This window comes from Siniperca chuatsi, linkage group LG11 (genome assembly GCF_020085105.1).
Source record: "Siniperca chuatsi isolate FFG_IHB_CAS linkage group LG11, ASM2008510v1, whole genome shotgun sequence".
NCBI lineage: Eukaryota > Metazoa > Chordata > Actinopteri > Centrarchiformes > Sinipercidae > Siniperca > Siniperca chuatsi.
The window spans coordinates 6,133,878-6,158,035 of record NC_058052.1 but is presented as its reverse complement, the minus strand read 5'-3'; the positions used below and the strand labels follow the sequence as shown (position 1 = coordinate 6,158,035).

Sequence of the window (24,158 nt, the reverse complement as noted above, 5' to 3'; positions counted from 1 at the left end):
ACATTCTTAAGCACAAACTTTGTGTTTTGCACAACAAGTTCAAATCCAGAATTGAGTCTAAAAAAACATCTTTCTGGGGTTAAACTTATTTTCTTGTTTTCTGCACTAGATCAAAGGCAAAACTAATTATCCAAGGTTAATTTGTTGAATGAAATATCTAAAAGAAATCCCCTTTTTGTTTTTCCTCTCTTTTCAGACAAAATAGCTGTGTGGTGACCAGAGGAGCCTTTCTGGATGTGTTGGTGTGCCTGTGTGGGCCGAAGATCAGTCTTCTGGATGGTGAGTAGTTGCTGTGGGGTCGCTTTAATGAGGAACAGCCAGAATACACAGAGCAGGACACAAATACAACTCTTTTTCACCTTCTGGTGTATCTGGGAGAATTCCTGCATCCACTTGGTGACGCACATTTGTGTTACCATGGTTACCATGGGGCTCTTGCACAAATATACCATCACCTGGAAGCAGACTTAGACTCTCCTTTTCAGGCAGTCTCAGTTCGGTTGTTGCACCAGATTTCGACTGACAGCTTTTACACGAGCCCAAACCAACCGAACCAACAGGCAAACGCACCAGAGTTCATTTGAAGCACACCGAACAGGCAAAGTTTGAAAGCACCCTATGAGATGTAATATTTCGGGTCTGTTTTATACTTGTGTTTACAGTGCTGTGTTTCTGCCATCACATTGAAACAGGCCACAAAGACAGGTACTGTAACATCACCATAACCTTAACTAAATGGCCATAAATGTTGCTTTGGTTTTAGTAATGTTACACAAAATGATTCTGAAAATGATTCTACTAAAATCTGTCTTTTGACTTTGAAATGCTAACACGACTGCGTCTTTATGGAGAAGGTAGGCTTTGGACAGCTTGGATTAACAGCAGTTACAATTAATTTGACAAAGACTTGATAGTGACAAGTTGTCACGGCCAAAAAACATACCAAAGTGTCCAAAGAAACTTCTGAAACGACTCCTGCAGCATAATCTACTTATCTACTTTCCGTCCATATGCTCAGTAAGTTCCAAATACTTATACACTGAGTTCACAATACAACTGAGAATGTGACTGCCACAAACACTGATAAAAGCAAATAACTTAAGAAGTAAAGTAATTCATTTTTAAAAGGATTTTAAAAAGCCAGCCACTTCCTTTTCAAATGCTTCAAAAGCATCTTAAAATGTATTCAAATTATTTAACCTTCGTTTCATTAGAAAACATTGGTTGTTCCAAATACTTGACTTCTTTCTTTACAGGGATTGTAACGGCGATAAAATATGTCCATGAATAGATATGAGTTTACAATTAATTACAAGTCTTCCTCTGCACTGAGGAGGCTGAGGCATGGATGTATAATAAGAACTGGATACGGCGCAGCCGCTCAGCCTTGCTTCCAACTTTTTCCAGTGGCCACCCGCGGTATTGCAACGAAAAATCCCCCTGTGGCCCAAAAAGCATTTTCCCCATAGGCCACCATTGTAAAAGAGACGTCTGTAAAACTGTTGACAGGACACCTCAAACTGCAAACAAGGTCAATTATGACTCTTCCTATTATGAATTTTTGATCCATGGAGGTTTTATATTTGTAAAACTTTCCTTGAGCGGAGAAAGGCGATTTAAAAGTCCATGACGTCATCACAATGTAAAGTCTATGGGCTGAGCGGGAACTTGCGGGCGGGGCCAGCAGGAGAAACACTACTGCGCATATTCAGTGAGCTGCATAGCCCAGAAGTGAACCCGGAAAAGCTAGAAAACTTTTTTGGGGTATGCCAGGCGAGCAGTTATCATTGGAATGAATAGGTGCCATTTAGGGGTCCAGTATCCAATTCTAAATAATACATCCACGATAGCAGCGTGGTGGCGTTCATTCGTTCACTTCTTGCTTCTTCACAGAATGTTTTGTTTGTACGCCACCCTGGCGTTTCAGAGAATACTGTACTGAATATCGCTCATCTTTTTCTTAGCAAATAGGAAATTAAGTAGATTAAAAAAATCAGAAATCAAAAATTAGATAGGAATATACCTTTGATACCTTTTAGGATAATAATTGACCATACAATTGTAAATCCTCAAAAAAAATAATACTAATATAAATGCTAAATAAATACTTAATAATGACTTTATTTACTTTAGTTTGGAAATTTTACTATATTAAAGTCTGATATTGAGTGGAAAATATTTGAATGTTGTTGGTCTTGAACGCGGTTTTAAAAATGTTTGTTGTCACTGTTTTAGTCTTGATGGTGATTTAGATGGTCTTTTGCTGGTGTCAGCCAGTTGCTGGGGAGTTTATCAGCTCAGTAAACAGCAACTTTGTTCCCTCCATTTGCTTTAAATTTGACTTAGAATACTACGTCTGAACAGACAACCCCGCAACGTTTGTTGGCAAGGCTGTCCGCGGCGCTCTCCATTTAGACTGATTGTTGACAGAAGTCAGCCTCATGTCTCGGGTAGTTCAGAGAAGCCCCCTGGTGTGTGCGGTTGTGTGTGTATCTGTGTACGTGGTGTGGTTGTGTGCACATGTGCGCAGACCGGTGGGGGTCTCCACAGTGGAGGAATGTGAAACCGAAGGCGAGCGATCTCTGACAGATGGTGGGATTGTGCCTGTGACCCAGTTTATGTCGGAGTGCTGTACAGAGAAGGGGGGGAAAAAAGAGAGAGGCGGGGGGAGGCACTTATGTTTTTGGTCGGCCATGTGCTGAACACATGTTCGTCTTTGACAGTGGAAATACCAAGGATTTCTCAAAACAAGCCTGTAGATTGAGGACCCGGCCTGGCCCGACTTGGCTCTGCTCCTTACATAACTAAATAAGCGCCCTCTAGCTTACACACCTTTAATGCCTCTCTATTATTATCATAAGTCTGTCTTTAGTTTCATTTCTAACCCTCTCTCTGCTGGTGTTTGACTCCTCCGTTGGTCTGTCTTACTATTTCTCCTTCCTTATAGCCCTCATTTCCAATCCCTCACCCTTTTCCTCTTGTGTAATTGCACTTTTCAGACAAATCAGATGTTGAGTTAAAAAAGCCACAGGTTGGGCAAGTTCATATTAAAGCAGCATACTCTTAAGAGTGCCTGGCACCAGGGGTAAAGGAGGTGAACAATTGGCTTTTTCAATATTACTTCTCTTTTTTCCCCTTTCAATTGGCACCCTGCTTTAAGTAGGAACTTTGCATTTACCAGCCAATTCTTCTCGGCCCTGAACACAGGTCTTTGTGCATGTGTGTGTGTGTGTATGTGTGTGTTCACACACATTTCCTTGCCCTAGCCCTTTGATCCATGCAGACTCATAAAAAAAAAAAAGCCCCCACTGTCCATTGCTTCATCTCTACGTCCGCCAGTCTTCTGTTTCCCTGCTTTCCAGCCATGCCAGTAAAACGAGCTAAAAAAGTATGGCGTGAGGAAGGTCGAGGAAAGTAGGAAAAAGAAGAGTGACACAAGTAGAGAGGGAAAAATCACACAAAAACGTTTAAAGCATTAGTGAATTCGCTGGAATTACATGTGTTTCCATTAGTGTGGTAACAGATGATGGTAAAATAGGATGTTAAATGAGTCACTATTCCTTGATGTAATCATTCCACCTCTCCATAATTGCCATGAAGAGATCTGTTCACTGCGGGACTACGCTGTAAGAAATGGGGAACAAAAGCCACAATCCTTGTTCTGTACAGAAATGCATTCTGAAATTTAGCTTAAAGGTACCATGTGAAGTTTTTGGCCACTAGTAGCACTAAGGAGCAATGTTTTTACGAGCGGGTCCCCGTTTAAATTACTCATGCATGTGCACACAGTGACACGATACACATTTCTTCTGAAGGTTTCATGGTTTTTCACTAATTGACAGTTGGCAGCAATAAAGAAACACGCCTCAGCAAAGGTGAGGAAGAAGAAGACTGTAAGATAGCAAACATGGATGTAAACTTAGCAGTATTTATAATATTAAAAAAAAAACTGTGTCTCATCAAAACACTGACTGTATCCAGCGCAACACACCAGGCTCACGAAACTCAGATCAAACTGTCAAACTAGGCAGTGCTGATCAAATATGAATCAAGATTCTATTACTGCATTGCCTATTTCCCGCCTCAAATGTTTTTTTCCTGCTTGAAAACGGACCAAGCACCGCCCCATCACTGATTGGTTGTACGTCTATGCAGTTGCGCCCCCTCCCAGCGCAGTCTGTGTTGATACTTTTTTCATGTTCTAGAGGCATTTTTTTTTTATTTCCAGGGTAGAGTCACTTCAGCCAAAACTTTGGGGTTTAGTTACTCTTTAAGCTTATTTGAGTCTTTAGCAGTTGGAGTTTAAAAAAATCAAGTGGCTATCTCCATCCTGGTAGTCGCATGTATGGTAGGTTTATTGCAGGTTTTTTTTTTCTGGTGTCCAGCACCACCTGAACGTATCCTTCTGCAACAGCTCAGTAAGGAATCAGTGTCTGGAGAAACATGAAAAACTCGATTTGACTAACTCATACTGCTGAAGCCTCATATTAACTTCAACTTAACATTAGAGTGCATTTTTGCACAGAACAAGGAATGATTTTTTTCCCCCATTTCTTACAATGTAGTTGTCTTAGGAAGAAATGATGAAATGATTACAGCATCCCATAACTCTCTGTGTTCATACATGCATGACATGTGAGTGTTTTTATTTATATAGACTTGAAAATATCCAAACTTATCCTTTAAGTTCAATCTGTCTTAGCACACAAAAAAGTGTGTTACCATATTTAAGCTTCTAGCAGCTTCAGCACATGAAGCTCGGTAAGCCATGTACTTCCATATTTGGATACTTGCACCCATTTAACTTTGTGCTTTTTTTTTTTTGGGAAGTATACATCAACGGCTGCAATTCGATGTCAAGAGAACTTTGTATTCCTCCTCCTTCTATGACATACTACAGGATACTCCAGTCCACACATTACACCTTTTACAACCATGGTTCCCAACCTGGGGGTTGCGACCTCCAAAGGGGTCGCAAGATAAATCTTTTCTCTATAAATGCTGAACTGTTTTACATCATCAGAACTATTAATAGTAAGATACTTTTCAAATGAAACTAAGAAAGAACATCACTCTTTAGCTGACGTGCTCAATAACACATGCAAACTGTGACAATGGGTGACAAGAAGGCATTGCTTGGCGATGAAGTGTGACAAGCCAAAAAGGTTGGAAACCGGTGAACTGGAGGTGAATGAAATTCAAGCCCTTTGTCATATTTTTTTTGGCAGGCAATCTGCAGCATTATTTAACAGTAATTTGGCCAGTAGTAAGTAAAGTATTTAGGACTCTACCAGCTTTGCCTTTTAAACAGCATCAATTCTTCTGGGTACACTTGCACACAGTTTTTGAAGGAACTCGGCAGGTAGGTTGTTCCAAACATCTTGGAGAACTAACCACAGATCTTTTGTGGATGTAGGCTTCCTCAAATCCTCTCAATTCCTCTTTTCATGTAATCCCAGACAGACTCGATGATGTTGAGATCAGGGCTCTGTGGGGGCCATACCATCATTTCCAGGACTCCTTGTTCTTCTTTACACTGAAGATAGTTCTTAATGACATTGGCTTTATGTTTGGGGTCGTTGTCCTGCTGCAGAATAAATTTGGGGCCAATCATACGCCTCCCTGATGGTATTGCATGATGGATAAGTATCTGCCTGTATTTCTCAGCATTGAGGACACAATCCTGATCCTAATCCTGACCAGATCTCCATTTGCAGAAATGCAGCCCCAAACTTGCAAGGAACCTCCTCCATGCTTCACTGTTGCCTGCAGACACTCATTATTGTACCGCTCTCTAGCCCTTCAGCAAACAAACGGCCTTCTGCTACAGCCAAATATTTCAAATTTTGACTCATCAGTCCAGAGCCCCTGTTGCCATTTTTCTGCACCCCAGTTCCTATGTTTTCGTGCATAGTTGAGTCGCTTGGCCTTGTTTCCATGTCGAAGGTATGGCTTTTTGGCTGCAACTCTTCCATGAAGACCTCTTCTTGTGAGACTTCTCTGGACAGTAGATGGGTGTATTTGGGTCTCACTGGTTTCTGCCAGTTCTGAGCTGATGGGACTGCTGGATATCTTCTGATTTCGAAGGGAAATAAGCTTGATGTGTTTTTCATCTGCTGCACTAAGATTCCTTGGCCGACCACTGCGTCTACAATCCTCAACGTTGCCCGTTTCTTTGTGCTTCTTTATAAGACCTTGAACAGCACATCTTGACACCCCAGTCTGCTTTGAAATCTGTGTCTGGGCGAGACCTTGCTGATGCAGAATAACTACCTTGTGTCTTGTTGCTGTGCTCGGTCTTGCCATGGCGTATGACTTGTGACATGAAACTGTCTTCCACAACCTCACCTTGGTAGCACAGTTTTAAGCCTCCTGCACAGTTCTTTCTGTTTCAGTTATTGACTGTGTTTCAACCTACATGTGAAATTGATGATCATTAGCACCTGTTTGATATAACTGGTTGATCATACACCTGACTAATCCTACAAAACCCCTGACTTTGTGCAAGTGTACCGATAAGAATTGATGCTGTGTTGAAGGCAAAGGGTAGTAACACCAAATATTGATTAGATTTTCCTTTTGTTCGCTCACTTCGCATTTTGTAAATTGATTTTTAAAAAAGTATTATTAGTTATATTTTTGAAAGCATTTATAGTTTACAGCATTTTTCACACCTGCCTAAAACTTTTGCACGGTACTGTATGTATATGTGTAGGGACAGAGCTTTTAGGGTAATTAGAGGGAGGGACCTCAGTAAATTGTAAAGGACCGTCAGCATGAGAAGGAGGTCAGCTCTCTCACACTGTCAGACCAACACACACACACACACACACACACACACACACACACACACACACACACACACACACATGGCGTCTGGGGTTTGTTTTTCACAGTTTGGGTAATGACGATGGAAGCTGATGTGAAATCCAGCTGTGTGCTTGCATGTGAGAGCATGTGCAAGTGTCTAGCCAAAGTTCTAGCTTGACACAGCAAAGAGTTTCTACTGCCAGCTTTTAGCGGGCTGTGGACAGTGCTAATGGAGAACCAGTGAGCTTACTGGCACACTCTCACACACACACACACACACACACACACACACACACACACACACCTACACTCAAGTACACATGCAGCACACTTTCTTTTAGTTTCTGTGGTATATCAGTACAAACTCTTCATTTACTCAATACAACACACAAGCACACTTACACATACCTAGATCATCATCTGTGCTCAAGCATCGCATGACATGTTCAAACATCACACATGGTCTTTCACTCTGTGTATGTCTGTTTCCCATTGACACTTCTTTAAAAGCATGGTGTTAAAGTGTTTGTATTATTGGAGTGGACCTGGCTGTTCAGTCACAGTTTAGTTTGGATTACAAAGTGTTTTCTGGACCAGCGTGCTGACCCTCTGTCCTCCAGGCCATCACACATAAACTTGTGTTCCTTTCTCCTGCTCACACAGAAACCCTTAAACAGGTTAGCTCAAATCTCCCCTAAACATATGACCCACAGATGATATGAATCTAGTTCTCTAAAGCATTACTTTATGGGGAATATTTTCATTTTTGTGTGTTTGTTAGGTTGTTTCCATAGACTTCCAAAGTTTGGACTGCATCAGTACAGGCTGCAGTTGCCTCCCCCCCCCTCAAAACCCAACACGGCAGCGGCGGATGGCAGCCCACCCTGAGTCTGGTTCTGTCCAAGGTTTCTGCCTCTTAAAGGAAGTTTTTTCTTGCCACTGTCGCCAACTGCTTGCTCATGGTGGGATTTGTTGGGTCTCTGTAAATAATATTATAAAGAGTACGGTCTAGACCTGCTCTAAATTGAATTGAATACTCCTGTATTTTCATTTTGTGCGTCTACACAGGCACGCTAAGAACGGCAGGTTAAGGCTGGCTCTTTCAAGTCTCAAGTTTCTTGACTAAAACATGACAACTGCACGTTGGAATTATTATTAGCATAACCACCGACCATAACCAAGTCTGACTACAACCAACCTGGAATCAAAACATGGAAAGAAGAGTGAACCAGATACCCAGTTGTGTTTGTACTCAAGAGCAGTGGTATATTATGGCTAGCAATTATACTGGATTAGATGCATCAGTTTTCCTGTTTTCTCACTTTGATGTTACTGTATGTTGCCACACATCCCTATAGACATGAATGTGACCATCAAACATAAAATATATACTTTGACTACTAAATCAGGTCACTGCAAACCCTGTCAGTGCTTTGATCAAATTATTTGCTGCTTAAATAAATCCGTTCAGTTATAGTAATCAGATGACTTCTATTGAAGCTTGACCAGCTTGGGAAAATTGGTGTCAACATTCATAATAATTACTTCCAGACGCTTTCATATCAAAGCGAGACTAGGAGTCTATAGCTCTATGAGGCTGTACAAGCAAGATGATATCACCTGGGCTTTGGGAAAGTGTTATTGGCATTATTCACTGATTAGATGATTAGTAGATAAACTGAGGACACAATAGTCAGAATAATCAACAATGAATGAAAAAAAAGTTTGTTGCAGCCTTGAAACTAAAGTATTGGACAAATTAAAATGTTTGTGCTGGCACTAGATAAAATTGCAATCCATCCATTCAGTCTAGACCAAAGCATGTAAAGCTGATGATGGCACTAGAGGAAAAGGCTGGGATCACCGCAGTCTTTACAATTCATCCTCTGGGGAGCATGAATTTCTGTACCAAATTTCATGGCAGTCCATCCGATATTTGAGATATTTCAGTCTGGACCAAAGTGGTGAACGGACCGACTGACGCTGCCATACATAGAGCCACATTAGCGTGGCTTCAAATGTAGTGCAAGTTGTGTACAAGCTTTCCCTCTTCACCCTCAGACTTGTTTTTGGCTGTGTTTTTTAGAAGTCTATGAATCGCTGGAACAGCATTTCTAACAGTACATGTAAACTCTCCAGTGAGACCTGCACCCACACCAACATTTAGTAACACACAGTCTGAATGATCTTCGCTCGCATTGTATTCTACTGAGCCAGACCTCATCCCAGAGTATCCCGCAATATCAAATAGTAATTACAACATAATGGAGTCTGGACACAGTCCAGCTGCAGGTTTGCACACGAGCAGCATAAAGAGAGACAAGTGTGACACAGATTTAAATAAACACAGCTGTGGGAGAACAATGGCTGTTTATGATCAGTCATGAAAAATCACATTGAAATGGCTCTCACAGGAACGCCTTTCATTTGCTGAGGGAATGCCTGACTACTCCCTCCTCCTCCACACACTCTATTTTAATAAAGGCTATCATAAAAAACAGGTTTTCATCCTGATTAATGATGGTTTTTTCCTCTTTTTCTTTTTTACTCTATTTCCTCCCTCATTTGCTCTTTTTCTTTTCTCTTTTTTTTCCAGTTTTTGGCTCTGCCATTTCTTTCTTTTAATTCTTTCTTTCTGCCTTTCTTCTTCTTTCCCTCCCTAATGAGTGCATTTGGAGTCAGTTGAAACAAAGTATTTTTGGACCTCCTTGCTTCCCTTTAGTGTTTGTCTACAGTTTAGCGTGTATCGTTGTTAGAGTTAGGTATGAATCAGGACCGTAGCATGCTGTTTCTGCAACCCTTTGACACACATACACACTCAATGTTTCTCTCTGCTCCACCATGACAGACAGCTGTTTTCTCTTTGACACGCTCACATTCTCCTTCAGTCATCCTCCTCTCTCTCCTCCCTTCATCATCGGTGTCATTACTGCGCCCCTACCACCCATTATAACCATTAGGGTATGCTTATTTGGCCCCAGACCCCCCTTTGAGGATCAGGTTCCATAGTAACCTGGCCAGTCTCCACGGTAACCCAGCCCATCTCTGGAGGAATGCGGCATTTCCCGCTCTTTTGTCAGGCCACGTTTTGAGTGGTGCTGCAGGGCCAGATTGCGTTGCACTGGGTTTCATAAGCTTTCTCTTTCTGTGTGTGTGTGTGTGTGTGTGTGTGTGTTAAACTAATTGAGTTGGCTGTCAAAGCAGGGTCTGTGTGGAGTCTTGAAGCAATACTGTAGGGAGGAGCACAGCTTTAGAATGGCATTGGGTTACTCTATAGTTGCCCTGCCTTTGGATTATACTTATATTTCAGAGGAAGTGCGTGTGTGTGCGCATTTGTGTGTTTATTTGTGTGTCCATCACTCCCCAAGGGTGTATGTTCACAGGTGGCTGGGTTGGCACAGCCATGGGCATTTCCAAACACACTGACACAGCCTTTCCTATAAAAGTCAAAATAGAAAGGAACAGAGGACACTGGCTTCTTCAGTCTGGCCTGTTGTCTGCATCTGTTTGTTTCACAAAGGACTGTGTGTTTGTTTGCTTAGCTTGTAGAGAGGTTGGACTGGATACATCTGAAGAAATTAAGCCACTGGGAATATTTCAATAAACGTAGATGCTACAATTTTAAATGTACACGGCAAGGCATAATAGAGTCGAGATGCACTAAAACTGAATTAATCCTCAATGGAAACAGGGATGATTCAGCCTCAATAGGATTAAAATGAAATAAGCCCTTTTCTGACATGGAAGGTGTAACATTGCTGGTTTCATCTATCTGCTAAGTGGGTTTTTTTGGCATTCAAATCTCCCTTACATACAGTAAATGTTCCGTAATGGATTCATTCAAATGTGACAGAACCATTGTGGATAAAGCTGTAATACTCAAGCAGTATTTGGCACCTTTGTCTAAACTTGCATGAGATTAAACTCTGACACTGCGGGAGAACAGTGGTGAGTTGGAAAATAATGATACGAAGGAAGAGGAGTGTTTTCTGTTCTCTTAACAGGCTGCATCACTAATGGACTTTTAAAACCTATTTTGCAGTTGAATGACCTGTTTATCTCCATGGCTTAATGAATGATCATCGTGAGCACGAGGGACGCCGCCCCCACTTCTTACTACATATGCAATAAACCCTATAGATCCCTCATAAATGTTTTCTTCAATGTCATTATTTATTACATAGAATATAGAGTTCTGCTGCCTGCCAATTTGACACCGCCTAGGCATAGTTAACCATGACAAGATTTTAGTTTGTGACTCTCTCTTAATTCCTGTTTGCGCATATGTTGTTTGTAAAGTGTTTTGCTGGATAGTGATTACATAACCAGCTGGCATGATTGAAAGCTGAAAATGTATAAAATGACTGGGTGCATTGGTGGCCTAGGGGTTTATGGCACCAGCCATGAATGGCCCCGGTTTGCGCCCGACCAGGAACCTTTTATTACATGTCATTCCTCATCTCTCTCTCCCCTCATTTCCTGTCATCTTTCTACTGTCGTCTATCTAAGAAAGCCATACAGTGCCCAAAAAGTACCTTTTTAAAGGGGGGGTTAGAAATGATTATATAAAAAATACATGAAAACACATTTTTATAGACTTGATCTGACTGATCCTGCAGCTTCTTCAAGTTTGTTTCAAACTTTTGTTTTAAAAAAACTGGATACTAGGCAAAAGATTAAAGGCTTAAATCCTCACATATTAAATAACTGCCAAAGTTTGGGTTTGTGCTACTAGACACTACCAAACTAGCACCAGCCAGTTTCAATAATCAGTTGTAATAAAAATGTCTTACAAATAACCACCCTCATCCTAAGTTGTCAGCTAACGTGAAGATTCCTGTTTTTGTCAGATTCAGAGGTCAGTGATCTCCGTCAGGAAGCTCTATCCGTCCTGATGGCCTCAGATCTCGTCACCTCCGACACTTCCTCTACCACCATGGGGCCCGGCAGCACCCAGTACCTGCTCAGCCTGGCTCGGGTGGCCCTCAGTGCCAGCGTGGAGATCCCTGAGCTCTGGGGGGGCCCTCAGCTCCCGAGCCAGCTCCTGCAGTGTCTGCTGCAGTGCCCACAGTACGAGGTGAGGGAGCTGGCACTGGAGGGGGTCCTGAAGAGGTTGCAGGAGGAGGCGGAAAAGAAGAGGAGACCTCAGTGGCTGGACCAGACCACCCTGTCTAACCTGACCAGCCTGGCTCTTCACGAGACACACCCCCAGTGTCTGGCCAAGGTGAGACCACACACACACACACATACACACAGAAACATTACAGGAGGTGCATTTGTTTGTTGTGTGTTTGTTTGAGAGCCTGTATATGTGTCTGGTTGGTGTTTGTGTATCTGTGTTTGCGAGTCTGTGGCAAACCATAAGCAGCATAATCTCAGAGTCCTGTCATCAAACAATGAGGAACCCTTTCCAGAAAATATGCTTTTCCTATTCACCAAAGTTTTCACTGAACCACAAGGACATTTGCTGCAAATTGATTAAATGTCCAAATCCATCTTGCAGAGGGTTGCGTGAGAGGCTAATCGGCCGCAGGGGGATACGCCAAGCACACTGGCAGTGAGCTGTCTCGCTCGCTCGCTCTCTCACTCAGTTACACACACTCATGAGAGGTTTGGTAGGCTTCCAGTCTAACAAGTTTTGGAGGGGAAAATGCAGCCTATTTCCTGTTTGGGGACAGAAGGTCTTATTTCAGTGTGTTCATAAAGCGAGGACAGGCAGCCAGCAGATCTGCTCTGTCCTGCTCTGTTACTCCTGTCGTTAACACTCCTCCAGAGCTGACATGACTCAGCACTGTTGGGACCGACTGGCTGTATGTGTGTTTCCACGCTGCTGCAGACGTGTGTACGTTTAATGTGTGTTGTGTTTTAGCTTTCTTTCGTTCTTTTTTTTTTTTTGAGTGTTTGTGTGTGTTTGGTTGTGCATTCTTCGCCAGGCGCTGCTTTACAGGCCAGCCGTTAATGTTTTAAGTGTCGGCCCCGTTAAGTGGAGCCTCCCCTGCGCCAAGGACACGCCAACCCAACGGGCCAGTTGCCATAGCTCGCCGTGGACTCCAGTGAGGCATTCTGGGAGAGGAGCAGGAGCAGCAGTAGGCCAAGGACATAGTGTTGGTCTGCTATTCTGCCCAGTGATGATGCTTCCAAAGTCTGAAGAAAACTAACATCAGTCCTTATTCAAGATATGTGTTAAAGGAACCTGCTGCACTAGAGGACTTTTATGGGAAATTAACAAGAATGCTGGTAGCCTGAATGGCCCTGAAAGTATGACTTGTCACATTCTCAAAATGTAGATAATATTCGGTACATATCAAAGAAGCAAAGGTTAAAAACTCATATTCAGCACTATAAGACTGTTTATAGGGTTTCTTGGGTTGTCTACTTTACTCTACACGTACTAGAGTTGCCACAGAGCCAATCCCTTTCATTCCTGTCAGCACAATATTATTGTCCCAATACTCACACTGAGGTATTTGCCAGTAGTCAAGTGGCTACTTATATGATGTGTAAGATAAGTAGGATCAACCGTACAGCATTGCAATCATTGAAAAACAAATGCACATTTAAGGGGCAATGGAATAATACAATGAAGAAACCAATTAAAGCTATCTAAATCGAGCTATCTAGAAGCACATAGGTCGATATGCACATAGGTAAGAACAAGGAAGGAATGCATTTCTCAAAAAAATTCATAAAAGGATATGATATTTATTTTGACAGATATACAATAATGTTGTCAGTTTCATCAAGATATATTTCTGATGTTAAATGATAACCATTTCTGGGTTCTGCCATACTTGACCGTTGGCTGAGCCCTGCACCCTTAATTACTGTTGCTATACCGGTGAAGCTCTCCATTCACGGCAAATATGCAGTTTACAGTGATGTGGTGGCAGTGGCACATTTACCACTCAAAATTCTGAGTACGTTTTCAAACAATGGGCCCTTGATTTCAGACATAGGTAGACATTTCTAGACATTTCTTCCTCATTTCTAGCTGACGACAGTCTGCTAAAATGACAAATGCTGCTGGCAGATTTGATCAGCTTAAGCTACCTGTCTAATTAAGGTGACGTTAGCTCCATGAATTGGTTGAAAACACTGCATCCGACTGACTTTTTAATGTTTCATCTGACTGTTTAAAACGAGAACCCTGTAAAAGGGTCTTATATATGCACTTGATGGCTACGTACTGTACATGATATGGTGCTAAAAGACTGAGAGTGTGCCAGGCAAAAAGTCAAAATCGTCATCAGTTGAAGTTGAAGTAAAGAAACAGCATTGCAGTGAACAGCTGGTTAGTCCTTGACAAATGAAAGATCAGACTGTTATTTAGTTCTAACTTAACCCTGTTTAGCTGCTTTACTGACATATTTTATTGTATAGTTCACATTTACAAACAGTGTGTTTCACTTTTAATGTTACAAAAGAAAATACTTTTAGGATGAGGACTAACTGATGTGTTGGAACATTAATAATAATATTCACGCTGAATCAGTTATGTGATAAACTTGAACTTCTTCGTGTCTCTTGTTGGTCCTAAAACCACTTCATAGGCACATTACCGCCAACATCTGGACTGGTGTGGCACAGTAGACCACGGTGAATTGTGGGATCTCTGAATACTGCTCCGAAGCGGTATTAGGATAAGTGTGCATCAATACGTTTATTAAATGAACTGTGAGTTGGCATGTTTCAGACCTGGGTCACACTTGCCTACTACATGGTGGCACATGATAATGACAGCAAGTATAGGTACTGAGGCAGACTACATCAGCATGTAGTCTGTTTTTTATTTCTGTTTCTTGAAAGTTTTGAGTTTGTGTTCTGCTGAATCTTTGTTTTTACTGAAAGAAATACAGATCAGTCATCATTTAGTTTTGGGAGTCAGATCTTATGTTGTCTCCCATGATTCCATTCACACGCATAATGTGTATGCCAAAAGAAGAAGTAAAAGGCTAGTAGAAGAGATTGTGTGACGATTTTGTGACAGCAACTGTTACGCCATAGCGTGATGAGCAGGTGATGTCTTCACACTGCTGCTGTGCACAAGGTTTTTCCCTTTTTGTTTCGTTACACACACAATAGCCAATTTGGGGTTTGGATTCATTATGATTTTTTTTTTTTTTTTTTTGACATTTAAATAAAAGGCATGTAGTGAAATTTAATCTGGCAATCACACTTTCTGGTCAAAATCTTTCATGGTTTGGCATGGGATCTGCTTTGGCCCAAGATACCAGTAAATACCAGTGAAAAGCAGCAACACCTTGAGGCTGTCATGGCTAAAAAGACAGAAAGAATAAAGGCTAGACAGCCCCGCAGTGCAACCTGGGTAGAGTGTTAACTTTTATATTAACGTTTTTGTGTGTGTGTCTGTTCATGCAGGGTAGGCGTCACTGTTTATTTGCATGTTACAGCTATGAAAGCCTGTATGCGTCTACGCCTGAGTTGGCATGTTATCCTGTGACTGTGTATATTTGAGTATGTGGGCAGTCGAGTGTGTTGCAGGACAGGAGCTCATTAAAGCAGGTTATAAAAGTCAGAAGCTGTAGAGCTGGTCAGACCAGCTGCGTTGGAGCAGTCGAATACCTGGCAGACAGACGGGCCGACGTTTTTCAGTCACTCAATAAAAAGAGAGAAATGCAGTGTTCAAATGAATAATGACCCTGGCCCAATGATAGACTCACTCTGATTGGAGTTGAGAAGATCCAATGGACTTTGTGAAATATTGTCTGAAAAATACTCTATATGTCCACCACAGCCTCCCTGACAAGTGTGATGGGCTGCTGTGGCACTACTTGTTGGTGCGTTAGAACATTTCCAAACGACTTGAAGCCAATGTATTTGCAGTGTCCTTAAAGCTGCATTAATGGTTTTGTTTGGCCGCTTGGGGTCGGCGAAACAAACTGAAAGCACAACATTGACACGATATCACATTATGAATTTGTTACAGTAAACGTTTTAGAAAATAATTGCCTATTTATACATCCAGCAGACACACAAAATTAGCATTCATCTGTGTTTCTGGTCACCCCACAAATAAATCCAATATTCACTCACCTGTTAGCTCTGTTAGATATCTGCATATTTAACTGCTAAATGCTCCACTATGTTTACCATCCAGTCACTAGCACTAGCTTTGTCTGTCTCCCATTTGGTGCTGGACACGTAGCGTATGTTCAGTTTATCGGTTTATATGCCTGCTGCGGCTTGAAATAATGTTGTTGAGTTTGCAGGCCCAAATAGCAAAACAAAGAGCTTAAAGAAGCTTAATGGAGCTGAGGGAAAATGCAGAGTTGGTTGGTTGGTCTGTGGGTTTGTTACTATGACTGACCCCTTTTACATTACAATAACTTGTGATCCTTTGTTTATTTAAAAATTATTGTTATTTTAAATCCAATGTTCTATTGTATGGTCCTTGTTTCTTAAACCTAAAGATGATTGATTTTTAATGGACTGACCTGTCAGACCATTCGGAGTCAGTCAGGACAACAAATGAGCAGCTAGGAGGTCTACCTGGCTACCTTGTCTTTTTACTGCTCACATACACACAGATGTTTACACACAGACATTTCATGCACCCGCTCGCCCTGCTCTCCACCCACACAGATCCTATAAAGAAAGCTTTATTTTAAAGCTCTAATAACAGGTTGGGTCCTTGAAAGAAATAATAATTATTGAGATATGCAGGAGGAATGTCAACATGTGCTCTCGGCTGGATGTGTGTTTTTAACGGGGGTCTCAAGCAGCGGAAAACTAGTCTTTTCCTCCTCTGACTCGGTCAGCTGCCTCCCTCTCCGGAGGAGTGACTGGGCAAAGAAAACAGCATGGGGAGGATGGAGAGGAAGCAGCGAGGGGTGAAGGAAGCAGAAAATCAAGTTAGGAGGTTAAGCTGAATGGATGCTAAGAGTAGACAAAGGACAAGGCCTGAATGAAAGAGGGAGATATAGATGAAAGTTTGAATATGCCTGCAATTCTGCACACGTGTGTGTGCTTGTGCATCCATTTAAATGCATATATCTGTGTGTGAAAGAGAGAGAGCGAGGCAGCTGTGTACCCGTGGTTAGGGTGTGCATAGGGAGGATCTGACCGGTGTAGTAAAAATACCCTCGGGGCAACTTGCCAGCTGCACTGCAGAGAGGACACCAAAGCTGTGTTGATGGATGGCCCTGAGCAACTTCCCTAACCAGTAGCTCTGAGTGTGTGTGTGTGTGTGTGTGTGAGAGAGAGAGAGAGAGAGAGAGAGAGAGAGATGGAGGTGAAAAAGAGTGACTGCATTAATATCTTATTTCATACTCCTTTGACAACATCTCTGTCTCTGCCTCTCCTTCCTCCTCTCAGGTCCTCACAGTGTTGTGCGTATTGAGCTCCGGAAATGAGCTCCAGTGGAGGGGTGGTGTTAAGATTTTGTCCCAGGAGGAGGTCCTGCTGCACCTTCTTGCTCTGGCACAGAATTCTGCTCACAGGTCAGAGAAGACACATGTACAAATAATCTTATAATAAACATCATCCTAAAGTCTTCTTAATGTGATCCTCCGCACCCTCTGTTTGGGCCAAAGGGTTAGGCAGTTATTAGTTATTAATCCAGCAGGCTGAGTTTACATACCATACAGTGTGTTACTCAAGGACACTTCAATAGGTATGGCCACCTGTAGGATTGGAAGATGTATTCGCAGTTATCAGCTGAGGCTGATGGAAATGGCCATAGTTTTGCAGATATAATTGGACAAATTACACGATGGGTAAATGGACTGTACTTTCTAGTCTTTCTGACTACTCAAAGCGCTGCAACTACATATCACATTCACACACCGAAGGCACAGCCCTCGGGAGCCCTGAGCTGCTGGGATCGAACCACGACCTTCCGATTGGTGGACGACCCGCTCTACCACTAAGCCACAGTCGCCCCTAGATGACGGCCCTAGATGAAAAGTTAAGGGATCACCAAAGTTATTATTATTCATCCGTACCATGGATATCTTTACCAAACTTCATGACAATCCATCCAAATGTTGTTGAGACAGTTCACTAATAAACAAAAATGTCACCCTCATGGTTGCGGTAGAGGAAAGGTCAGGAGACCAACAGAGAGAGCGATTTTGCCATACAAAGAGCCACGGCTAAAACATTCCTGAAAGAAGTGAGACTGCACTGGGAATACAATGTTTCTCATTTTAATTATGTTCATTCATGTGGTTGTGTTTAGCAAACATTTGAATTGTGTTTTCTGGGTCTTCTGCACCATCTTAAATCATATACCTTGTACATAGGCCCTGGTCTCTGTGCACTTAGCATACAACAGGCCAATACCTGCAACTTTTAATTCATTTCAAGGTAAATGCAGGAAAAGGGCGGCAACTTGCTGTCAAAACAGTCCCTACTCAATCCCAGACCAGCTTTTAGCTGTGATAAATGGAAGAGACATGAATGTACTACAGGTCAAGATGCAACCACACACTCCTCCTCCTCCATTTCCATGTTTTTTCTGGCTCCCTCCACTTGTGAAAGAGCCTGTGGAAGGCTGGCTGTCAAGCCTTCATTCAGAGCCAGAGTCTATGGAGGAGGGACACTCAGGTTCACTGACTGCGCCTTAACTCTGCACCTGGCACACCTGGAGTTTACTGGCCCCTTTCTGCATGGGTGTTTGTGTGGTTGCTCAAGTATCGTTGCAGTATTTAGGTACCCAAATTGTCCACCCGCCACAGAGACTGGTAGTTTTTAAAAGTAAAAAAATGGAGAAATGGAGACGTGGATGAAAGCTGATATTTGTGCTCTCAAAGGCTGTCATCAAAACAGTAGATTATTCACACCTGTCAGGCTCAAACCATTATTTTTGTGAGAGTTTATGAGAGACCCGTGAGTCATAGGCCCCCTTTTACCACAAACTGATTTGGCACATACTGTTCCAGTATTTGTGTGTGTGCATATACTGTAAGCCCTTTGACATGCATTGACAGACATACACACCTTCCTTGACAAGCCACTGCTGTACTTTTCTCCCCTCGACAAGAGAATACAGGCTTGAATAAGGATTGGATTACAAAGGCTTTTAGCCCCGTAAAGCCTTTTCCTGGCCACAATCTCTGGACCCGGGGATCCACTTTCCCTTTGCAGCGGCCCCAGGTTATGATTAGAGCCAGGGAGGGATGAGATTGGGTTGCTGGCTGCCCTTGTCTGCCGTGTGATTGAATGGCACTCAGGCTATTGTGATCCATAATGTAGTGGTGAGTACCAGCACACTTCTTTTGTGGATTGTAAGTCAATACAGTTGAGTGATGTGTGCAAAGTTGACGGTGCTGTGTTATGTTGTGTGTGTGTGTAATGGTTTTCTGAGAAGCACATATCGTTTTCAGTACCTCTCACTGCACTAATATGGAAAATTAAAGGGTTGGTTTACCCAAATTGCTAAAAAAAAAAAAAAAGCACCCCAAATAAAAATCCAATGTATTTGAGTGAATATCCACTAAGATGAAAATAGTCAAGTCAATTTTGTTTATCAATATATAGCCCCAAATTACAAAACATTGATCTGCCTGAAATGGCTTTCCAATCTGTTTCAAAGTACAACACCCTCTATCCTTAGACTCTCGTTTTGGATAAGGAAAACTTTTTAATGGGAACAAAAAGGGGAGGAACCAAAGAGAGAGCGACAGAGGAGAGATCTCGCTTCCAGGACAGACATTAAAAATAAGCTCACCAAGTTATTCTTGGGCATTTGGAAGCTGATATCAGGTGTTTCATTTTGTGTTTCAGTGTGGAGCTCCACTGTGCCGCCATGACCCTGGTCTCTCAACTGGTGGTTCAACTGGTGAACTCTAACCCTCGGGTAAAAACTGACTATGTGCTAGTAATCACTAACCCGGCATAGCAAAATGTGTCGGCAGCCTTTGGTTTAAATTACAATTCAGAAATGTACAGGAAGAAGATGTTGGTAGTTACTACCACCCAGCAGTCCAGTGCTGTTTTGTTTTAACTGTGCCTGCTAACTAGCTTAGCATACTGCTTACTGCATTCACTACTGGGCAACTTGTCACTTTTTCACTCATGTAGTTCTGTTATCACCCTTAGTTGAATCTTAATTTCAATTTTGATCATTCATTTAACTGTAATTGTAGCCAGTGGTCGTGTAAACAAATTTTCTTCCTTGCAAATGGTGATAAAACTTCCCACTTCGTCCTGCAGCAGTAACATAGTGTAGACTTTCTTTTCCCAGTATCAAAAATCTTTTTGGATGTTTCCTCACCAAGAAATCCATCTGAGTTTATTTTTTATTATTATGTTAAAAATGTTAATGGAGAAACATAACAAATGCAGATTTCAGTCACCAGATCGAAACCAATCTCCTGTGGGAGATACTGGACCGACATGTAAGACCATGCTCATCCAGATCATTCTTTGCGTCCGAAGTAACATTGCTGAAGAAACTGATTTACTAAAAAATGCTTCCATAACCCTTTATATGAGATTTATTTTTTTCTGATCAATCTGTCATCCAGGGTGCGAGTGCAGAGGCTTGTTTAGCTCAGTGGGGGGCGCTGGTGTGCTCATGCTGCAGCGAGGAGCAGCCAGTGGAGGTGAAGCTGATGGCGGCCAAGGTGTTGGTCAACTGTACAGCCACTGTGCTGACCAGCGCTCATCTGCCACTGGGTGAGTCTCAGTTATGGAACCTATTGATGAAATGTTTACCTCCCGGGCAGTCAAGATAAATACTTTAATGTGAACAGAAATGTATACAAGTAAAAATTTGTGTTGCAAAAAAATAAAGTTAAATTCTTTCAGAAATCCTCATTTTCTGAAACCCTTCAAAGGACAAAAAATCATTATGTGAATCTGAAATGCAGGCCTCAAGTTAGAATCTGTGTGTATCTACCTGTGTGTGTGTGTGTGTGTCAGGTCTGTCCACTACAGTTTCTCTGTGGAGGAGTGTGTTTACGCTGCTGCAGGATGAAGACCAAGAAGTCCGAGATTCAGCCTCTGACTTCATCTCTAATGTGCCAGCACATCTGCTCAGTACAGGTACACACTCACTGCCAGCATGGGAAACAAGTCTACACACACGCACTCACAATTATTACACACTAACTAATATAACATACCTGCTCAGCACAAGTACACAACCATGGTTATACACATGAGGAATGCTTGCGGTCTGTTTTCTGAAGAATTGTATGATGGCAGGCTCACAAATACCTCAAGTATACACACTAATGATAATGTACTATCCCCATGGAAGCACCCTCCCAAATCTCCGTCACACACACACACACACACACACACACACACTATCAGAGGACTGACAGCTGCCGGCTCTCAAGTGCCCCTCACAAACAGTCATAGTGCGACTTCCCATCCTCACAACACTCACTTCCTGTATTTTCCCAGCATTCCTCCAGGAGCCACCCTTATTGTGTCTGTCGCCACTGATAGTATCTCATAACATAACACAAGACCGCAAAACATCTCCTTAAAAGTCTCTGCATCCCCTTGTGGCAACGCTGTTTATGGATGGGAAGGCAGAGTCATGAGGGAAGACTCAACTCCAGTAGTAGTTATTTTAGCTAAAGGCTGAAATGGACATGTTTTCTTTTTTTAGTGACCACATATGTATTTTAGAAAAATCCAAGATACCAGGATTTTATCCAAAAGCTCTGTGTGTGTGTGTGTGTGTGTGTGTGTGTGTGTGTGTGTTCTATATGTGTTTATGTACATAAGGCCAGACATGGGTCAGATAAGCTGTCAGCTAAAAATCAGATAGGAGTTCAACAACATGACTAAGATGGAGAGGTTTTCTCTACAACAGGAAGAGAACACAATAGGCATAATTACAGAGTGGGTGTCCTTGTGTGTGTGTGGAGAAAAGAGAGTGGGGCATCCTCATTTGGAGATTACAGTTTTGTGTGTGTGTGTGTGTGTGTGTGTGTGTGAGAGAGAGAGAGAGAGAGAAGCAGAGAGTGTGTTATTTTCTGTAAACTGGCATACATTTCCTCCTGGACACACGTCTCCACTGCGGGGAACGAGTGCAAGTGTTTGTCTCCATTCTTTTATGTGCCTTCACTCTCCGGCCAAGCCACTCAAAACATACTTTAACCTCCAAGATGATGATGGCGAAAATTGCACTGAATTCCTATTTTATTTTAACATGTGTCGTACGTACAACAGGAATGTAGCACACAACACAGAAAGAAGACATGAGACGGTAAATTGGTAATGGTGTATCAAATGAATGAGTGACTCGGCCTGGAAAGTTGAATTCCTCATGTAAATGAAAAACAACAGAAAAACCAAAAAGAAATCGCATCCCACTAACTGTAAAAAAACAAAACCTTCAATTGGAAAAATATGTCATCTTTCTACTTTGAATGCTTAAACTTAAGTGATGTTTCTAAAATTAAATACACGAAAGTGAGCTGGGAGGACATTTTGGTACTTGGGGAGCTATGGCATTTAATGAAGTCATTATGTTTGTATGAACGCACGTACTGCTGTCTCAAGGAGAACATTTCTATTTGTATGACTGTGTGTCAGTGTGTTAATGTAGCGTTGCCAACGTTAAACAACCAGCTGGAGTGAGATTCTGATAATTTTGTCTTGCAATAAATGCTGCAATATTAGAGAGGTTGTGTTCACTATATATACATATGTGTGTGTGTGTGTGTGTGTATATTTCTGAAACCCCTACTGTGCTTCACAATGACGACAAGACTCCAAAATGTTCATTACTAAACTTTAGAGTTGTTGTTGAGTGTATTTTTTTAACTTTGGAGAGAGCCAGGCTGTTTTTGTTTTTCATATTTAGTTTTTCATTATAGCTGAACCTACAATACAGATTTCTGGTGCATGTCAAATTTCAGCAAGCATTTTCTAAAGCTCGGTTTCACACTGTTAAAGTGGTAAAGTTCTGTCCACCATGGCAGAGGCCTGGAGTTTGATTCCGCTAGAGCTACCTTTGGCTTGGTAACCTGCATAATATCTCAGGTCAGCAGATTAGCTCCCTGCTATCAGAGTGCCAAGGAAATAGAAATGGAATAGCCTGGCATCATATTTCACACCATAGCCATATAGTGCAATGCTGTGCCAGTGGAAAAACAACATTACTGTGTGTTTGTGTGTATGTGTTTATACCATAGACTATTTAAAACATGGACGCAGTGTCCGTGACGTCACCCATAGGTTTCTGAAGAGCCGTTGTGAAGCTCAAAGTGGGCGACTCCGCTGACTCCAGCCGTCGCCATCTTGGCAGTCCCTGACTCGGGCTAATCCAAAAATGGGCAAAGAGGTGTAGCTGAGGCAGGCCGAATAAAGCCTGGTTGATGAAAGCACCTAGCAGCAGGCCACCTGAGAGGGCACCCACCTGTCACTCAAAGTGGCCACGTCCTTTATTATGCATAACTTTAAGCCTTAATTGGCTGTTGTATAAAAAATACACCCACCTCACAGTTGTCATGAACTTACATCCACACCACTACGTTTTCATATAAAAACGCACAAGTTTTGCTACATTTACACCTAGCGTCCACACTACTGCGGCACTTTCGACCCTCGAAAACAGATACGTTTGGGAATGCAGCTGGCCCCCGTTTTTGTTTGAAAACTCCGGGGTCGCGTTATAGTCTGGACATGCAAAAACGGAGGCGTTTGGAAACAATGGCGCAGATACCCATGTTCGCTTCTTGATTTGGTCTTGTCAGTCAGTACGTCCTTCCCTGATTCGTCACGCCGCTTTTCACCATTGCTGTTCTTCGTTTGCAGTATTTACTATAACTGAACATCCACCGGCAGAGTAGACAATCTGCTTCCTGTTTACACCGGCCCACGCAGGCCCAGTGTACGTGAATAGTCACGTGATACGCGTTTTCAGGCGCGTTAGTATAGACGGAGATTATTTCTGAAATGGGGCTGAAACTCTCGTCAGGACGGAGATCGTTTTCATTTTAAAACACAGTTTTAAAACGAAAACGTAGTAGTGTGAATGTAGCCTTAATTTTTCATCCCCGGAGGTTGCCGCTTGGTGTGTACAGATCACCGTCTGTCTGTCTGTCTGTCTGTCTGTCTGTCTGTCTGTCTGTCTGTCTGTCTGTCTGTCTGTGTGTGTGTGTGTGTGTGTGTGTGTGTGTGTGTGTGTGTGTGTGTGTGTGTATCTTTCCCATCCCCTGCAGGCCAGTCAGCCAGCTTGTCTGCCCATAGTGTGATGTTGTGTGTGTGTGTGTGTGTGGGGGGGGGGGGGTTGTTTTATGACCTGCCATTGCAAAGTCAAGTATCTGAGGTGTTAGCTGCTTCGGATGGAGGCGACGACTCCTGGCCCTTTGATATGCAGTATCGGCAGATATGTGGGAACATAAATGGGTTCTGCAGCA

The 24,158-nt window shown here is 42.4% G+C and overlaps 1 protein-coding gene across 9 annotated transcripts in view; it reads left to right on the top strand.

Moving 5' to 3' along the window:
* The window catches only part of thada (THADA armadillo repeat containing), a 103,594-nt gene that overhangs the window by 68,809 nt on the left and 10,627 nt on the right, over positions 1-24,158 (top strand). For 7 of the 9 annotated variants that reach the window (XM_044214723.1, XM_044214719.1, XM_044214724.1 and 4 more), the window contains 6 exons: positions 197-279; positions 11,661-12,034; positions 17,146-17,270; positions 19,558-19,630; positions 20,301-20,451; positions 20,698-20,820. In XM_044214723.1, coding sequence (XP_044070658.1) covers positions 197-279; positions 11,661-12,034; positions 17,146-17,270; positions 19,558-19,630; positions 20,301-20,451; positions 20,698-20,820 — 929 coding nt within the window. Of the gene's footprint in view, positions 1-196; positions 280-11,660; positions 12,035-17,145; positions 17,271-19,557; positions 19,631-20,300; positions 20,452-20,697; positions 20,821-24,158 lie in introns of those variants that run through there. The other 2 variants (XM_044214720.1, XM_044214726.1) reach the window with 2 other exon arrangements.